General features: G+C 46.3%; 1 protein-coding gene across 1 annotated transcript in view; it reads right to left on the bottom strand.

The window, feature by feature from the left end:
* Window positions 1-690: 690 nt before the first annotated feature.
* Window positions 691-20,332, bottom strand: part of GLI3 (GLI family zinc finger 3) — a 312,480-nt gene continuing 292,838 nt past the window's right edge. The window contains exons 11-15 of the mRNA XM_069588234.1: window positions 19,330-19,479; window positions 18,094-18,258; window positions 12,070-12,360; window positions 7,320-7,647; window positions 691-6,356 (exon numbers count right to left, since the gene is read on the bottom strand). Coding sequence (XP_069444335.1) covers window positions 4,024-6,356; window positions 7,320-7,647; window positions 12,070-12,360; window positions 18,094-18,258; window positions 19,330-19,479 — 3,267 coding nt within the window. The 3' untranslated portion in view covers window positions 691-4,023. The remainder of the gene's footprint in view (window positions 6,357-7,319; window positions 7,648-12,069; window positions 12,361-18,093; window positions 18,259-19,329; window positions 19,480-20,332) is intronic.

Raw genomic sequence — 20,332 nt, 5'->3', positions numbered from 1 at the left:
ATATTCACCACCCATGAGACAAGCGGTTCCCTGGGACAGGTGCTGCGAGTGTGTGTGTGTGTGTTTGTGCATCTGTGCACATGTGCATGAAGGTTGACCCATCCTTGTAGCCCTAGGATATTGACAACCAGGATCACCTGTCCTTCCCAGCAACAACCAGTGCTTTCGCCTGGTAGTTCAAAAGATACCTGATGCTACTGAGAGGAAGAGACCCTCCTGAAGTCTTTTATAATGATCTGGCGAAAAGACAAATGAGAGAAATAGCTTCCATTTTTACCTGGTATCAGTTATTGAAAGCCACATTAAAGTAAGCTTCTACCATGTCAGATTTTCTGCTAAGGTGTGTTAGGGTATCTCCGAATAACAGGATGATATATAAAAGAGGGACGAGTTGTGAGACATTAAACCTGTTCATGTCCTTCCTCTTAAGAGTTTGGCCAAGACAAAAAATTAAGAAAAATGCCCACATTACAACTGGCATGCCTCCCAGGTACCCCTCCTCACACACCACTCGGAGAGTGTATTGCCTCATTCTCCATCTTAGGGATGAAGAGTCTGGGTCTCAGACTAAGCTTGTGTGTGTGTGTGTGTAAGTCAGGGGGGTGGTCTGAGTAAATGCAGGTTCTGGATTTTCCCAAAGAGAGCCCCTTTTCCATTCAACTATGAATTAAATAAATCGCCTAGGAAACATTTCAGTACAAAGAGTTTTTTATTGACATTGTAAGAAACATTGTTCCTTTTCTTTGTTATAAAAAGACTAAGTGGTTGTGAAAGCGGAAGTAGAGTCCATCTGTTGGGGGGGCTGCAGCCCCGGGCTTGAGGTGGGCGTGGGGGGCATCGCACAGGCTGCAGGCTGATCCGAGGAAGGCCCGGGGCCGGCCACGTCCAAACACTATGCCTACAATACTTAAATGTATTTACACGTTTCTTTTAAAAAAAGGGTTACACATTTTATTTTTTAAAAAATCTAAAAAAGGTGAAAACAATGAACTGGTATTTTATCTTACACGTTTGCAGGATACACAACAGTAACTTGTCAGAAGAGAACATCCTCCTGTGCATTCAAAACAACATGGGAAGTCAGGTTACAAGACAGCTCAGACTCTGCTACAATCGGGTCCTCTTGGCCGGTGGCAAGCACACAGCCTCAAGCCCTGATTGGGCAACACCAACTGGTCCCTCGCTCCGACAACATTAACATAAAATAAGGCACATACATCACAAGAATCAAAACTCTGTGGCTCAAGAGTGTGAGCCAATGTGTGAAGAGCAGGGGCGGTCTGATCAGTTCTTTAGAGAAAAAAATAAAATGGATTGACAAGGAAAGACACGTTTATCACAGGTGCTAAACAAAAGTACCATGCATGAGCCTGCATTAAAAAGCCGGCTATGACCCTAGTGAGTTGGTGTTATCTCCCCAAGTGCCAGGGACAAGAGAAGAGGAGGGAAGACTGGAGACTGGGGATGGGTCCCATCACAGGAGATTCTAAGTGTACAGAAATCCACAACCAGACAGAACACTTGGAAGTGGCCCCAAAAGATCTTCTTCACTGACTATCGCAACAGTCCATCACATTCAAAAGGACACTTTCCTCTCCCACCTCCCCTCTCCTCCGTTCTTCTGAGATTTTTATACTGAGAGAAACCAAATACTGAGCTGAAAGGTGAGTGAGTCTTCTGCAAATCTGAAGGCCAGAACAAGGGAAACAAAGTATGGCAAGAAAAAGATAGGGGACAACCAGGAGAACTGCCAGAAAGCAAAGGAAAAAACAAGGGCTCAAGGTGACAACCATGCTCATCTCAGTCTCCATCCATCCTTCCACGCACAGCAAAGGTGATTTGGGAAATATGGTAACTGAGAAATGCAGGGCACATCCAAGGACTCTAGTGGGGAAGTGCAGGAGGAGGAAGACAGGAATGGGGTTAAGCCACAAGAGCAGGCAAGCTCAGACCAGGACCTTGGGACTTTGAGTTCACCTAGATACGAGATTCAGGGAACTGGACTGCCAATTTTGTGACCAGATCATGACCCATTTAAAGAATACAGAAAAGGCCTCGATTTTTCCACTGAAGAGTGATAGAGACTCAACTCTGCTAGCTTAGATCACTACTTGTCTTTTGATTTGGGGCTCTGTTCCAAAGTGGATGCTTCCTTTGATTTAAAAGAAGGTGCTGCACATGGGGAACAGCAGGAGGACCTCAATACCCCTCTGCTTTCATCTAGTTGAAAGCAAACCCAACTGTCTCAGCTGAAGTCCCAAAAGTCTAAAATTCAGAGGGGAATTTTACCCCACGTGAGATTCTTGGTCCAAATAAGAGAACATAAACTTGAGAAAAATGAGCTGGTCCTAATATTCTATTATCTCACACTTTTACTTGATTTTTGTCTACTACTAATTTAAATGGCAGAAAGGGGAAAAAACACATAATGGACTCATGAATCACTTTGGATAAATCACGACTGAGCGACTGAACTGAACTGAACTGAACTCCAAGATCAATGGGACAGAATACAGCATGTCGACTGAGGTGCTGATGTTGTATTTTACTAGTTTACATATTTTTTAAAAGTAAAACGCTGGGTAGTCCACATACCCTATGCACACATGGTATGTCTTTTATGTGTAGCAACTGTACACATGGGGAGTAGCTGCACTTTTTAAGTCTTTAAACCTTTTCATCTGAAAGTTTAGCTTAAGTCCACATTAAGGACAAACTGCATAGAAGACTTAACTTCTTAAATGGGTGCATAATGTAATAGAGTGTTAAGAATGTATCCACACAGCTATGAAACTGTGCCCTTAGTGTTTTTAAATACTGAAAATGTTTGAAGCGATTTATTCCAAATATCTTGGTCTGTGAGCTTTTCTTTTACAAACAAATTTCATGAGTCCCCTAAAATAGGGCACTTAGAATAGAAATACTCTTTTGCTACAGTGGAATTGATATATTGTTGATAACATAGCCAGCTGTGGGATTAAGTACCTATATACTCAAAACTAGATATAATCAATTCTCAGTTATTCTGTTATCTATGAAAATGGGGCGAGTGATGGAATTAATCAACAAATATGCCAACCCACAAATATTTCCCAAATTCTATGCAATAGCTTTAATCTATAACATATCTACCTTCTTACCGGAACAGATGAAGGTAATAGTGTGTCTGGGCGTCATCCAACACCCCTCCCTGTCTCTCCGTGGAATAGCGCTGAACACTCGTGGACAGACAGAGAGTGGAGGCAGGGTCCATAACTGAGAACTGACATACAGACGTGCCCACCTTCCTGTCCAGCACATGTATGGACAGGAAGAAGTTTAAACCCCAACTGTGGGCAAACAATTCCCTGCACAGGAGCCCTGAATTTCCACTTGTGTGTATCTGTCTGAAGCATGCCCCAAACTGAACGGGGGTTGGGAGCTTCTCAAAAGCCTGTCACCTCTGCTACAGTACACCCACAAGAGATTCCCAAACTCACTCTCCAACTTCCGACTCCTGAGCCCAGTGTGGGAATTCAAAAACAAAAGAAAACACAGAAACAAACATTGAGCATATGTAAAGGAAAATGGAAAAACGCTGGACGTGTAACCCCTTAGTCACAAGCACACCAGCTTCCTAGTTCCTTGGAATAACGGAGAGACACGTCAAATCCTTTCACTTACCCTCTCTGAAAAGAAAAGAATGCGCGCATCACCATTTACACCGGTTTACTAAAAAAAAAGACGGGGGAGGGAGGAACAGGCTGATAGTTTTCTTTTCTTTTTTTAAAGAGGATGTTTTGAGTGTAACAATACTGATTCAAAACTGAAATGGAAGACAGTTTCTCCCTAGAATACTTTAGGGCTTTTCAGAGTCCTTTTCCATAAAAGGAATATACTTGAAACACATCCCAGTTAGGTGAGATGAGATCGCTAAAATACATACAGAACTAAAAAAACTCAGCCAAACAAAAATGGGTCAATTTAATCTTTTAAACTCCTAAAGTTTCAGGTCTCTTGGCAGTTGTTTTTTTCCCCTAATGCTTACTGCATAACCGCAAGGAATTTGCTTTCTTCCGCGAGGGAGGTCAGCAGAGAGCTCATGTCCCCGATTGCCATGTTGGTGGTGCTCAAAGACAGAGGCGGGAACGGGAGGGCAGCCCGCGGCGTGGTGAGTCGCGAGGAGCTATGAGAAAGGTTCTGAACGATGCTGGGGCTCAGGGCTCCCGACATCAGGCTGGCGTGGTCCCCGTCGTCTATGATAGCGTCGAAATCAATCTGCACCCCTTCCAGGTCATGGCTGTCGAGGCTGTCAACTGTGCTTGTCACCTGGTTAGCACCTGGGGAGAGTAATTCAGAGTTTTCGGCGCCGGCCCCCTGGAGCAGGCAGTTGGCTTCTGACATGGAGAAGGAACCAGTTTTCACGTCTTGCTGACCGAAGCCAACGGTGTGGTCATAGAACTGACCAGAGTAACTCTGCACATTCGAACAGAGCTGATGGGGCTGTCCTGGCATCTCCATCTTGATGCCATTCACCCTGCAGGTCTGACTCGGGTCACTGAACTGTCCTGGCTGCAGAGCGAAACCACCCCTCGGCCCAGCCTGGCGCCGGCCACCCCCGTAGCCAGCACATGGCTGGTAGCCCCTGACAGCTGCCACACTTGGCGGCTGCACGCTGATGCTGGGAGGCCCGGGCAGGCTGCTCTCCGACCCTTGATAGATGTGTGAGGTAGCACTAGCCTGCCCCAGCAGGTTCTGCCCAGAGCGGCCTGCCCCCTGCGGGTGTGTGCTGTCACCGAGGAGCTGCTGAGCCAGGTACCCCTGCCCCGTGGGGTCTGGGGTGGGCATGCCATTCACCGTGCTGCCAGTTGACTCATTCGGCGCCACCGACAGGCCAAAATCCAGATGGCTCCCGCTCCCTTGCATGGTGATGTTTTTCAGCTTTGCTGCCTGGATCCCAGGGCCACAGGCCCCATCGAGTAAGCTGGGGGCACCGGGCTGCCTGCTGAGGCAGTTCCCATACTGCTGGGCCTTACAGGGTGGTTCGTGGAAGGGATTCCCGTTGGTGCCAGCTCCGCCACCGTGGCTCACTAAGTGTTCCAGGCCCCCGAAGGAGCTGGCATGCTCCCCAAGTGTCGGATACCCACCAGCTGGGCCAGCCCCGCTCCTCAAGGGACTCTGCGGGTGAACACCCGTGTGGCTGTGCGACCCGAAGGCCCGCGCCTGCTGCCCCACGGACCGCGGGCCGCATTTCAGCTTGGAGGAGGACAGGTCGGCGCTGCCGGAGCTGACTTCGTTCCACTGAATGGGCAGGTCGGATTTACTGGCATCGGGGCAGGGCTGCTCCAGGTTGCGGTACTGCTGGCTGCCGGTGTGGCTGGCGTGGCTGTCAGGCAGTCCCAGTGGGTCAAAGTCCCCGGGTACACTCCCCAAGCCGTGGGGCACTTTGCTGTCATCAGAGAAGGTGCCTGGGAAGTGCTGCTCATACCCGGCTGGGTTCTGGGAATTTAAATACTGCACCACGTCATCGGGCAGGAGGTCCTCATCGTTCAGGCTCACGTCGGCGTCCATGGTCAGGGACTCCAGGGTGACATTCTCAGTGATGCTCGGGGGACAGGGAGAGGAGTGGAAGTGGCGGGCCTGGCCACCATCGGGCCGCGTGTAGTTCTGAAGCACGAGGTTGCGCTTTTCCAGGGATGGAGGCAACACCGGAGGGTTGAAGCTGTTAAGGCTGTTGAACCGCTGTACCCGGGGCAGAGAGAGGCTCTCCGAAACCGTCCTCACCGGGTCGCTGGCTCTTCTCACGCCGTTGCCCAGTGCATCCTGGGGCAGCAGTGGGCGCCGACCGTAACCGTGGGCCCCGCCGTCGCTGCATCTCCGAGGAGGATGCACGGGAGGCAGGGTCCCCGCCGGCTCCCTGCCGTCTCCCAGCAGGGCCATCCGGGTCTTGAGGCTCATCCTCTCCATGTTGGGCAGCGGCGTGGGCGGGGGGCCGCCCGTGGCGGCAGCGTACTTGGCTTTCAGGCGGTACTGCTGGGCGGGAGTGAGGCTGAGCAGGCTGGGCAGACCGTCGCCCTGGCTGGCCTCGCTGGACCTGCGAGAGGCGTCGGTGGAGATAGGGTCGTAAGAGTCGGCCGCGCTCACGTTCTGGGGTCGCCCCTCGGCCTGGGACGCCTCGCTGGAGCGGCGGCTGGAGAAGCAGGGCGAGATGCCAGAGGAGCGGCGGCTGCTCAGGTAGGCGGAGCTGGCGGTGCTGGTGCTGCTGTCCCTCCGGTTGAGCATGTTCAACATGGTGATATCCACCCCAGACAGGTCGCTTCTGTTCGGGAGAAGGGGCATGGGCCCGCCCAGACTGCAGCTGGTACCGGGCTGCGTGCCTGCAGAGACAGCGCGGGAGACACGGGTTCACCTCGGGATGACAACACAGGTTCTGGGGCCAGAAACCAAACCAAACCAAACCAATCTATGACCGGTCTGGTCACGGTGACCCACCCCTGCCCTGCAATGCTGAAGGGCCAGTGACGAAATAAGGGGGTGGGCGAGCAGGCGGCAGGCTGCAGTGGTGGATTCCCTGGCTTAAACAAAGCAGTAACAACTCCCTGGATGAGTTAAGCGCCTTCGCAGGTGTAGTACAAGGGCAAGGTGAAGAACCACAGGGTGTACATACAGTGCTGGAGTTACAGGAAGCCCAAGGGCAGAAGGCATTCTGAGGGTCTCATACCCATTCTCAGGGCTTCCTCCGACATCCTATGCAGGTGTAAGGCACCTGAGTTGGTGGGGTGGGGGAGTTCACACCTGGGCTCTGCTCCAGGTACTGAGTGTAATCTCAGAAACGCAAACCGCCTAGGGGCCAACAGTGGCAGAAGTGGCTTCCCTTTCTCTGAATTGTGCCCACATTGGTCAAAGTGACTGTTTACCCACTGGCTGTAGACTGGAAATCAGAGGCAGGGGCTAACTCTGGATGCCTCTACAGCTAAGATTTCCTTACTCTGATCTAATAGTGATGATTTCACCATCAGAATATGAGTCACACGCTGTTTTACTTTTCATTCCAGTATTATCCTCTTACTGTCTGCTTTTACTGGGTTGGCCAAAAAAGTTCATTGGTTTTCCCCCCCTATATTATCTTACAGAAAAACTTGAACGAACTTTTTGGCTAACCCAATAAAATATGGGTTCTCCAGAAAGGTAACACTAATATGCATAGTTCCAGCATTATTTTAGGGCTGGTGGGGAAACAAGCAAACAGAAAACCCAAGGACCTGGGTCCACACAGTGCTCTGGCTGCCTCTGCAAGAACAGAAAACCCTGAGCAGACACGAGGTCTGGCTGGCACTCACCGTTTCCTATGAGAGGAGAGACTGCAGGGGCTTTAGGGGGTAGAATGGGATTCAGTCGTGGAAGCATTCCATTCACTTGTTTGAGCCTTTCTAGTTTGACATGCTCCATCCATTTGGTCCCTGCTGGGTTCCTCCGGGCTTGCAAAGCAAGGGCTGTGGTTGCAGTGGAAATGGTCGAGTCCATGACTGGGGTTTCATCGATGGCACTGAGGTCGCCCACACCACCTCCATCAGTCAGAGGAAGCTCGAGCCCACTGTTGGAATAGTTGCTGATGGGGGACTGTTGGCTGCTGCATGAAGACTGACCACCAGGGCTTGGCTGAGATGTCTGTGGGGTCAAGAAGAAAAGGAAATAAATGTTACCTAGATGATCAAGGCCAGGGAGCAGACAATGAGCAATCCCGCAGATCAAGTCCTGCGGGATTCTCAGTGGGAGAAGAACTATTTTCTAGTGAATGGAGGTGGCCTCCCCTGAGCTCAGTGATGATGGATGGGCCAGCAGGCAGATGCACCGTGGAGGGCAATGGACAGCAGGGGGAGCCAGGTGTGATGCAGCAGCCATGGAATCCCTCCCCCGATGCCAACTCTGCGTCAAATTTCCTCAGTTCCCACCCCACCTCCATGACTTGAGCCTTTGGGCAAATTACTTAGCCACTCTAAACCTCAGTTTCCTTATCCAGAAAGTGGGGACAATTTATTTATCCTAAGGATTGTTGCGGAAATTAGGAGTGAAGCCCTGAAAATACACAAAGTTCAAAAAGACCTGGATAATAGGTAGTAATTAATTGGGCTGGAGAGTATTAGTGGTTATTAGTATAAATGCTTTAGTCCTCAGGATGTATATGCCAGGAACACATGTTACCTCCCTTCCAACCAGTCGCTCTTTACGGTTCAGGGTTAGTTCCCCAAGCTCTATAATCTCTGTCCATTCCTTCTACATTTTCTTGCTCTGTAAAACTCCAAGTAGGGAGATATATGTAAAAGCAGTTTTAGGAGGGAAGACTTCAGTCACTTAGTTTCTGCCGTAGACAGAAAGGAGTCTCTGGGGGAAGTCACAGGCGTCTTCCAGTCCCCAGTGTGCACCTGGCCTTGCACTAGGAGAATCAAGCCAGGTTTCCCTAACCCCAACCAAGTGGACTTGGCAAGCCAATTCTGCAACTCTTGGGAACTTAATCTAGTCCACTAGGTTCTCAGGGAAGGACCCCTCCTCCAGGGGCCCCTGACCATGGGGACAGCTCATTATGTCTACATTTGGGAGCACTCTGGCTTGCATTGAGCGGTCTGCACAACCTGGACCTGGCCCATCTGAAATTCCAGTGCTGCCCCGGTGGACAAATAGTTGCATCCTTCTCGTAGAGATAAGAAAAGTGATGTTCAGAGAAGTTCAGTGACTGCCCAAAGTTACAGAGCGAACAGTGTGATGACCTAGACTCCTGGCCTGGCCTCACTTCTGTTCCTCTGTAGCACTCTCTCTGGTGTTACCTAGCAACTAGTGTCTGACAGCAGCCCATGAGCAAGGAGAGATAACTACACACACTCTGGTACACACGGCTATGGTCTCAGGTGGAACCACAGTGCTGTCAGAAGGGGCTCTGGACACAGGTCATTTCCGTGGAACCTGTCACACTTTTCCTGAGACCACAGTACACACACCCAAGGAAATGAACGCTTTCTAGGTGAGCACCACATGGTACACTAAGTGTGTCCTGGGCAACCAAGCAGAGAAAAATAAGATGCACAAATGTGATCATGAATGCATGAAGCCTGGCTTATTTTTGCTTCTGCAGAGCACCGAAGGGACCACCTGCTCCTTTGCAGAGAACTTAGATCATCCAGGGCTTTGAATGACTTTTCCTCTCGGATTGTCAAATCAGTATGTGTGTGTGTGAATCTGTGTGTATGTACACACACTTCCCTGCGGAAGAGTGCAGACTCCCGTTTCCACAGGGCCTGGAAGAAGGCTCTCATGCGTCTACAATTAGAAAATCCTTAAAGGACCCCGACAGTTTAATACAGGTTAGATTGCCAACAAGTACATCCAGCTCTTGCTCTAAGAAGGTGGTGCACGTCTGGTCCAAGAATAAATTTACACTAGTCAACATGACAGTTAAATGGTCTTTGAGAACATCTGCTTGGTCGGCCTCAGTGTGATTTATTATGGAATCCTAGACAAATAGAACGATGAATTTCAACATCTAACTCCACATTTTCACATGCTGAATGTTCAAAACACATTGCTTCTATGTTGGAAACATATCTGGGCAATGTTCACTACCAAAGATATCACAAAGGACAAAGACTAAAGAAAATGAAATAAATAAAAAGCTATATGTTAAAATGAAAACAAAACAAAGAGAGCAGAGAAGCCAAAATTCCCTCACCTTATTACCCACTGTCCTTAGGAAGTGAGAACAAGACATTTAGGAGCATTACACAGAAGAGATGTTGGAGTAATCAGAAAAAAAGAAGAAAGAATTTAATTTATAGCGTGATGAACAAATCAAAGACAAGTTTTTAAAGAAAGAATATTAGAAATGTATACCTCACATGCTTCAATAACTACGTCTATGAAGATATCTACTCATTTACATGTGTGAGCACATATACATAAAAAAGTCTCCTGTGGAAATTTGATTAATTTATTAACCTCACTGAGCCTCTGTTTCCACACCTGTAAAATATGGGGCCTAGTCTCAATATCCTGAAATCTCTTTCCAGCAGTTTGTTTCTATATCAATATATCTATATCTCATAAAATATTTCACATCTTGGAGCATCTCAGATGTCACTGAGCAAAATTGCTGTATGTTTTTATTTCTACCAATTTTCTTTTTAAATAATGAGTGTTTGGAGAAGTGATAACTTCTCTTTCTTTCCTTCTTTTGTGCTAAGGATGTACATAAAAGGTACCAGGGACTCTGAGCTCACCAGATGTCCTAAAAATATAAATCATTGTCTTTCAATGACATTATCTAGGAGACCACAGATTCACTTTCTTTGTTTCAGTAAACACTAAGGATAAATGGTTAAATCTTTTGCACAATTTTTATACAGGTGGACTTTATTTTAGGAAACTGATAAATACTCCTCCCCTAAAAGTATATAAAACACAGTTTATGAACTGATTAATTTAAATGTATAGGGATCAAGTATAACACATATATAAACTTCTTAGTAAGGTGTTTTTTAAAAGAAAAGTACAGCTATCCACAGGGAAATAATGATAAGATAGCTTATTTGCACGATTTTTGGCTAGACCTAATGTCACTTGCTAAGACTCTTAAGAGTTTAAAGACAAACTCAGTTAGTCACTAAAATGCAATTAAGTCATATGCGTATTAGCTCCTGCCCATACATACTGGCTACACATGATATCACTCAGGAATTCACAGTATGTCCATCCAATTCCTGCACTTTTCTAATTTTATGCAAATGATTCCTTACACTGAGTAGAAATCTGCCTGCCTGATCGTTCCCATGCATGTGGAAGTCTAAGCATGTGACTTATCTAGTACCTTTCACATCCAAAGAGTGGACAGACTAGAACCCAAAACACAGAGCTGACTCCATTATACATATGCCAAATACAGATGAACTAAATCTCCTCTGATTGCTACTCTTTTCATTTTGTCTTTGGGAAAATTTTAGCTGTTTTATTCTGGCCCATGCATAAGGCAAAAATCACCAAGTGAAGTCTGAAAGAAGCCACAGCAATAGCTTAATCCATGTGTCCTATTTGTCATCAAACTGTAAGATTTTTCTCGATGACATTTTTCAAATCCCTCCCTTGCTTTCTACCTCCTTGTTTCAGGAATCATTTTAGATATGGTCTCAAGTCTATCAACTAATCTCTAGATTGGCACAGGAGTTGTCTTTTCTAAAAATTCAGAAAAAAATTTAAAAATCCCTTTATATCTTCCCTTTTTACTCTGGCACATTCCCCTGGGGCCCCATGGCTCATGTTTGGCTGTGCCAGATCCTGGGCCCCTGCACACACTCCTTCCCCACTCTGAGTGTTGCACTTGGCGGCCACTTGCCCTCTGCCCCTCCCATGGCATTGCCAAGTGCACCCTGTTAGCTCCGCTCTGAATGCTCGCACCCAGACCTGTCTTAGAGCCCTATTACCCAAGCTTTCTTGGTCTGCCTTTCCCACTGGACTGCAGACCCCTAAAGAACAGGGACCATGGCTTATTTCAGGTGGTGCTAGTAGTAAAGTAATTGCCTACCAGTGCAGAAGACATAAGAGACATGGGTTTGATCCCTGAGTCTGGAAGATCCCTTGGAGAAGGGCATGGCAACCCACTCCAGTATTCTTGCCTGGAGAATCCCATGGACAGAGGAGCCTGGTGGGCTGCAGTCCACAGGGCCACAAAGAGTGGGACACAACTGATGCAACTCAGCACTTGTGCATGGCTAATTTCTCTTGGGGTCGCCAAGGCACAGAAGTCAGAAAACATGTTTACAGAAGGACCCGATGAATAATTCTCTATGTTAGAGGCCTTTTGAAAATGTGGATAGTGGTGTGTGTCTGCGTGCCACAACTTTCAGATCGATTTAAAAAAAGCAGTTAGGAAACCTCAAACCTCTTTTCTGAGCTGGGGTAAGCAATTGAGATCAATGAGCTCTGATCTCCTTAAATCAAACAGTGGGTTCCAGTGAGGACAGGGGTGATGCGGTCCTCCCTTAACTCAGCACCCTACCTGGCCCCTTTAGAGACCTGGGACAATCAGAAGGAAAGCGAATGACATACCATGGGCTTCTCCGCCTTGACCGTTTTCACTTGGAGGCATTCTTCCCGCTTTGAGGTAGTGTTGCTGAGGTCCTTCTGCTCCCCGAGGGCTCCCTGAGTCTGCCGGCCAGGTGACCTAGACTGTGAGTGGCCGCCGGAATCTCGCGGGGGTGGGGGCCGGGGATGCACGTCCCCTCGCTGCTTCTTGGTGACATGAGCCTCTGGGCCGTGCACAGTCTTCACGTGTTTCCGGAGGGAGCTGGGGTCTGTGTAGCGCTTGGTGCAGCCGGGGATTTTGCACACATATGGTTTCTGTCAAATGCCCCAACAATGAAAGAATAGATCGTTATCAAAGTGATTATCCGGCCCAACAGTCTCTTGTGGCTCTTCATTATATTTTTAATTCTTTCAAAGCATGATCACAAGGTTTTGAGGTATTCAAAGCCCTCTAAATGGTGCAGTGGTTTAATAAAGACTATTTGGACACAGTTTGGGGTCCATGGAATCTAGCTTGAACACATTACTATTTTAGAGAGGGCTCAGGGAGAGATTGGGAATCCTATGTCGCACAGTGATAAAGAATCCGCCTACTAATACAGGCGATACAAGAGACATGGATTTGATCCCTGGGTCAGGAAGATCCCCTGGAGTAGGAAATGGCAACCCACTCCAGCATTCTTGCCTGGAAAATTCCATGGACAGAGGAGCCTGATGGGCTGCAATCCATGGGGTCGCAAAGAATAGTGCACAACTGAGTGTCACATACACACAGGGAGAGCTTAGAACATGTAAATTGTGTTTGTGCTCCTGGAAAAACTTATTCTGTGAGTAGGAAGAAGTGTCATGGGGTCACATGGTGTCCAGGATAATTTGATGATGGTGGTGATGCTGATGGTGATGATAAAAGAAGAAGGCTTAAAAGACACCCATCCTTTCATGAGAAGAATGCTACACATCTTTGGGGGGAGCTTGTGTGAAGACATTTTTTACAAAGTCCTGTTTCCCAGACCTAAAATCACTCTTCCACCTTTTAAAATGTGCTCTTTACACATCAACATAGTAGAAAATAATAATGACAATAATAATTGCCTGGAACTTCCCTGGTGGCCCAGTGGCTAAGACTCTGTGCTCCCAGTGCAGGGGGCTCTAGCTAGAGCCACATGTCTGATCAGGGAACTAGAGCCCATATGCCACAACAAAGACGGAAGATCCTGCACGCTGCAACCAAGACCTGGGCAGACAAATGAATCATAAATGAATAAATGTTTAAAATCGCTGTAGCCTCTCCTAGGTTAGATATCACTAAAATATGACCTTTGGGGTTGTATTACAGCTGTGTGGGGGTGGTCAGGGCTCAGAATATCCAGAACCTTTCTGATCTTCAAAGTCCTAAGCCCTGTTGGAGTATCCGCAAATGTTCACCCATAAGCCGACGAGGGCTGGTAGATGTCATTCTGGAGATGAGTATTTCTGGGTGAGGCTCTGCTCCTGAGTACTAAGGTCTAGAAATTACTTCATGCTAATTTCATTTTCTGTGTGGGTCAGTAGTCAAAGCCATGGTCACCAAAAATGACACAGACCCTTGTAGCTGAATATCTACTCACATCACAGAACTGCTAGCATTATATTTATAACCAACATCAGAATTGTGATTCTGTTTACTTCATTTGAAATATAATATATTCACGGATGCTTATATGAGTCTATATTTACATCTGTATGTATCAGGAGGTGAGCTATCAGATAAACAATATTCATGAAAGACATGATTAATATAATGTATCCATTGGATTAAAAAAGAGTCCCTGTCTTATAGAATGATGCTTTTCCACTAAAAGCCCAAGAACAGACTGAGTGCTGCCTAAAATTATGGCATGCCCTAATGGAGTGAGGTAAAGATTCCAGAATGCTGAGAGACCTCACCTCCAAATTTGAGATAATTTTGGGTTGAATTGATTCCCATTAACTACAGATTACTTCTCTTCAGGAGCTTGTGTGATTTGCAGCATATATACGTATAATGAAATGAGCACATCAAATTCTATGCATTAGGGACAGAAGAATGGCTCTGATGATTAGTGCTATTACTGTATAGTGTCTGACCCTGGCCCGCTGCTGGCTCACTGCACTGCTATGACAGGCAGACAGCAATGTCTGGGGCGGGGAGAGGAAGCACAAAGCCAGGCCAGCATTCCAGGTCTGAAGAACTATTCTTCCCATAGATGTCTGCATGTGTGTATCATGGGTTAATCTGGAAATGAGGACACAGCTAGGGATGGAATGAATCTACTAATATTCATCAGCTCCTGCATTTCCAAGACCAACAAGAACATGCGTGCCCACGTGCCCTTGTATGTGCACATGAACAATAGCCACCTACAAAAATCTCCAAGCACACAAGGTCAGAAAACAACACTTCACAACAAACACTAACTACATGATGTAGATTGGACCCCAAATTCTGTTCTGATTAATGACTGAAATGCAATCTAAGTGTAGGTAAAGATAAATGTTGTCAGGGTTCTAATTTACCCATGTTTCCTGTCCTGGACATTTAAATTTTGCCACCATGATTGCCTTTTTGACTCCCTGAACTGAAAGATACTTTGTGAACACTTTCATTCTACTTGACTTTGTAGAATTTATCCAAATAAAATTATAGATAAACATTTAATGATCCCTACCAGATACAAGACTCTGTGAGCACAGTTTTATAAATGACAGGATTAAATCTCAAAGAATGGAAAATTTGAAAAGTGTGGATGCTAAGAAGGATATGGACAGAGGGGAGCCATTCTTTCATTGGGAAGATGGTGGAAGGCATCAATCATCAAATTTCTGTATCTGAGTATAATGCCCAGCTCATGGGGTCAGGGTATGAACTAAATCTGACCATGTATACATAGTACTTACCATGATGTGATATGAGACACATAATAAGTGCTCGATAAACAGAGCTTTGATTAAGAAAAGGTGTTGTAGTTGGATCCTGAAAGATGAACAAGATGCTGAAGGATAAAAATGTGGGCAAGAGAATACAAAAAAAGTATCCAGAGCAAAGGTCCAAAAGTAGGACCACTCCAGGCATGTGGGCATGCTGTCTGGAAGGTTGTGTTCATGTTCACCATGGTGAGAGGTCAAGGGATTGTGGAAAAGGAAGATTGGGGTTGAGCAGGTGAAAGTAGATATGGGGTTGGCCAAAAAGTTCACAAAGTATCTTACAGAAAAATATTTTCTTGGCCAATCCAATACAGGCATAAGACGTCTAAACTTTTCCTAGGAAAGATGGAGCCTCTGGAACTTTCTGTATAGGGAGATACAACCAAATGAGAGCTCAAGGAAACTGGCTTCATCTGGTTTGGGGGTGGAACAGGAGCTCCATGTTCCGGAGTAGGGAGCCTGGTCAGAGGCCTCTGCGATGGTTCAGTGGCTCTACATGGGCAGAACAGTCATGGGGGTGAGAGCTAGATTAGCTTCCCCAAATGGGAATTGCTTCCTATTCTGTTCCACGCCATCTGCCTCATCCAGAATAGCAACCTGCTTGCCAGATAACCATCTATCAATATTTGTTCAGAGAAAGGATGAAGATACAAATAAGAGGACAGATAAATGAAAGAAGACATCTGGATTTGTCTATGGTTGATTGATGATACAAATCTGGATTTCCTGGACACACTTAATTTTGATGTATCTGAAACTGTCTATCATTCATAGGCAAAGCTGAGGGCTTTCTCTATTCATGGAACAGAGAAAAATGATTTAAGTGATTGTGAATAAAATTTTACTTATGTGTTCATGGTCAATGTTAATCATTTATTTTAGGTAAATCGCTCCATTTTGGTGAAAGATATTGTTGACCAAGATACATTTTAACCTCATGATGGATATTCAACTCTCATACAACATTGCATTTTCTAATGCACAGAAGAATTCAAGCTCCACTATAATGCATTTCATTAAAGCAAAGAGATGTGGGCACACATTTGAAGCTCATAAAAAGATAAAAACTCAGTAAGCATGTTTATATCTATTCATTGCTGAAGTTCTTTTTTTTTAAAAATTGCTGAAGTTCTAACATTCTCAGTGCCCAACTGGCTCCACAATAACAGGAGAGGATCTATAGGAATGTATGCCTTCTAAGAGTCTGGTCATAATCATACCTAAGTATATGAAATAGAAATAGATTAATTAAATTCTAGGTTAAGCTAATCAAATCCCCTGAAACATTTTAAATTGAGATATTTGGTTGGCCAAAAATGTGTATGGCAAGTCCATATGGAAAAACTCAAATGAACGTTTTGGCCAGCCCAACGTAATTCACATACTATCGAGAACACCGTTTTACACGGCACAGTCCAGGGGCATTTAGCACATTCACAATCCTGTGCAACAGTTACCACTATCATGTTCCAGAATATTTTTATCATCCCAAGAAGAAACCCTGTACCTATTTTCGGTCACCCCATCCCTCCTCCCCTCAGCTTGTGGCAGCTACCAGTCTTTCTGTCTCTACGGATCTGCCTATTTCAGATCCCCTAAAACTTTGTAGAAAACAAGTACATTGGATTACAATGTGTGGCTCAGCTGGTAAAGAATCCACCTGTGATGCGGGAGACCTGGGTTCAATCCCTGGGTTGGGACGATCCCCTGGAGAAGGGAAGGGCTACCCACTCCAGTATTCTGGCCTGGAGAATTTCATGGACTGTATAGTCCATGGGGTCGCAAAGAGTCGGACACAACTGAGCGACTTTCACCTTTGCCACACATTGTAAAAGCATTTTTGACATAAAAAGAAAATGGAGATGCGGCATCTTGTCTAAAACATCTGCAAACAGTGGATCAATATTACAGATCCCAAAGGACTCAGGTTTCTTTATTCCACTAGGGTCTGTAAAGGTGAACTCGTGTGTGAGTTTATGTGCGCGAGTGCTTTTGTAGAGTGTGGCGAAACCCTTTTGAGATACTTTTCCTTCGTCAGTTCAGTTGGAAGGAGACTTGTGAGGGCCATCTCTGCCACCTTCAAGCCAGTGGCCAGTGAACGGAATGTTGCACTTTTACAGATTCCCTCTTCCAGCTCTTCTCTGGAAGATCATGAAGGGCCTGGCTGGCACCTTGTAGGGTCAGATAGAGAGTCACACCAAGGTCAAAATGCTCCCTCCCTGCCTCACTCCGTGGGGCAGAACTACATCTCGTGAACAAACTCTGGTTAGCTAGCTTATTTCCACCACAGATGTGGGAAGCCTTTGTGCTAATCTCTGAATTCATTCAAGAGAAGGTTTCACAGAGAGAGGCAGAATTTGAGCTAGACCTTCAAGGAGAAGCTGGAGATCTGCAGGCAAAAGCGAGTTAAAATGTAAGCAAAGTGAATTAGAAACCATTTTCATTTACTCTTACACTTCTCTGAAATGTGTGGGGGATAAATACCTCGAACTAACAACAACACAACAGGAAACCCTTGAAGCTTTACTTAATATATTATCTTAAATAACTGACTAGAAACCATTCTGAGTTTCTGAGAATAAGCTTCCAAGACCCTTTGGAATTTAGACTGTCTGGAAATCCTATTTAGCCAAGTCCGGTTGCTCTGCAGAAGTCTTTTTTGATATAATGCATTTGAAGATACCACCTGGAGAAAGCAAATAAAAGTGGCTGTCTTAGCAGTAAGCTGTCAGCTGTCAACACCTCTCTTCTCGGTCTCTCCTTAGTGCTTACAGGGTCGTGGTCCTTCAAATGCATTCCTGCTATTCCAGGCAGAGTGAGTGGGTGGAATTCCAAGTTAAATGCTCCTACTGTTTGACCAGTAGGTGGCAGTACTGAACAACAGGAAACTTGTTCCCCCTTCCTCAGCTTGTCTCTCCCATCCAAGACCAGGTTTCAGCCCTTCCTCTGAGGGCCCCCAAGCCTTCACCCACAGCATTAACATCCACTCATGCTGGGAGTGGCCAGAGGAAACTACAATGGAACAGGCTTGCGTCTCCCCAGAGGATTCCTTATTTCCGCCCCCTGAGCTCTGGACCCAACAGGCATCTCCCAGAGGAGCCTTACCTCATTGGAATGTGTCCTGTTCTGGTGCTTGGCGCGATCGGAGGCATTAGAGAAAGCCTTGTTGCATCCTTCGTGCTCACAGACGTATGGTTTCTCTCCAGTGTGAGATCTCAAGTGTGTTTTCAAGTTTTCGAGTCTCGAGTAGGCCTTTGTGCAACCTTCAAACTGAGGACAACAGGTAAATCTGGATGACCCCACACAATGACAACTTCTGCCTCTCACTTGCTCCAAGTGAATGAAAGACAGACGTTTGGAGGGTCGGCAGCTTTTCAAAACCAAGGAACAAAAGTCTACTAAACTCTGCCTTTATTGGGATTCAGATGGTGGGCTCAGGGCAATTCTAGAGAAAGCATTTTCAGTGCTAGTAAAAATCCTGGGACTTTTTTTTTTTAATAGGCCACTCAATGTGGACAATGGGTTTCATTATCTGCTCAGGGATCTCCTTGAATTCCCACTGATTTCAGATTCAGCACAAAGTTCATTAATATGGCTTTGTGTCCCTACAAAGACACGGAATTTGATCCTGTTTGTAAAGGCCCTTTAACATGTAAAGTACCAAGGCTCAGTCCTGAGTGTGCCTGGCGGGCACCTTAGTGAAAGAAAGCTTAGCCTCCTACTTTTAGCTCTGTACTGGGCCACAGTGACAGACTGGCGGGCTGGTGACAGACGGGGGTGGGGGGGGGGAGGGCTGAGGAAAAACTCTAAAGCCATACAGGTTATATTTTTGAAAGTCAGCTGAAGTTTTTCAAGTTGAAACTGGCCTTTCCCTGTGCCTTCCACGGCTCTGGTGTGACAGACCCTGGTGTGAGAGCAAGCCCAGTGGCCCTGTGGTCATTCCTGGTGCTAGATGGCCGGTCCCGGCTGCGACCTGCCCACTGGCTACTCTGCAGAGCTGGGCTGACTCAGTTGCTGTTAGCCAAGTGTTTCATTAAATAAAATTGAAAAAAAATCAGCTCCTCTCCAAAGCACGTGGTCTTGAGGCCACCAGGCTGGACAGGGTGGGTCTAGGACACGTCTTTCCAGTATCTCTCAGAGCTCAGCTGTCAGCGTTCTTTCTCTAATTCTTCCCTCCTCTCCCCTCTCCCAGCCCCAGGAGTTTATCACACAGCGCTTCAACCCTCTTCTCCCACCACTCATCAGCTGGCACGGTTCTGGGTCTTGGAGCAGGAGGAAGGACCCCGGGTGCAAGATGCCCTCTCAGTGGGCATCCCGCCCCTCCCCCACCCCAGGACTCACAGTGCATTTGTGAGGCTTCTCCCCCGTGTGCCTGCGCATGTGGACCACCAGCATGTACTGGGCTTTGAAGGGTTTCTGCTCCCTCGAACAGTCGAGCCACCGGCACACAAACTCCTTCTTCTCTCCATGGATGTGGTCATTATTTATATGCTGGGTTTGGGGAAAAAAACAGAGAAATCAAATGGAAATATACAACTCTTTTCTGCAGGCAGCATAACAGAGGGCCCCAAACCCCCTAAGCTTAAGTCCTAAAGGCTCCATGGTACCTTTCCCATATGGCAGACGATTCTGTTCTGGCTAGTACATTTCTTAAGTCAGTTTGCTCTTCCCAACTGTAGAGAGACACTTTTTTTTAACTAACAGGAGTGACAGGATTTAGAAGACTCTTGGAGTCCTGGCAAAGGTACTGCAAGGGCAATGGAAGACAGGAGTTGTGAAATGGGGTGAGACACACACGTCCTCTCTGGGCCTCTGCTATCTCTCACCTGCCAAGTTGGGGTCAAGGTGAAGTAACCATAGAGGGGACCTCCAGCTCTCACCCTCTTCAGGCCTTGGGTAGCACTTGGGCTAGTGATGTGACTCAAGACTGCAGGAAGGGCACACAGACACACAGACACACAGACACACACACACACACACACACACAGTGACACACGTCTGCAACAAGAACTAGGAAAAACCAAAGCATTTTTTCAAATGGCACTTTAGTTCCAATTAGGGAGATCATTCTTTTGATAAGAATCACAGAGAAATGAACTTGACTAAAAATGAAGGCCAGGTGATCGTCAACAAAACCCAGGATAGCACAGAGGAGGGTCTGTGCTATCCTCCTGCACAAAATAAAGGAACAAATCCCCTAGTTTCTAAGGTTCTTTACAGCTGTAGAATTCTGTGAATTTGGTTTTTAAAATGAAGTTGAATGTCCCTGAAATTTCTCTGAATTCCGATTCAAAGTTTTAGAATCCCATTGTATATTAATAGAGTTCCTTGGATCCATACATCA

The sequence above is a fragment of the Ovis canadensis genome, chromosome 4 (assembly GCF_042477335.2).
Source record: "Ovis canadensis isolate MfBH-ARS-UI-01 breed Bighorn chromosome 4, ARS-UI_OviCan_v2, whole genome shotgun sequence".
In the NCBI taxonomy this organism is placed as follows: domain Eukaryota; kingdom Metazoa; phylum Chordata; class Mammalia; order Artiodactyla; family Bovidae; genus Ovis; species Ovis canadensis.
This window is presented reverse-complemented; position numbering and strand designations above follow the sequence as displayed.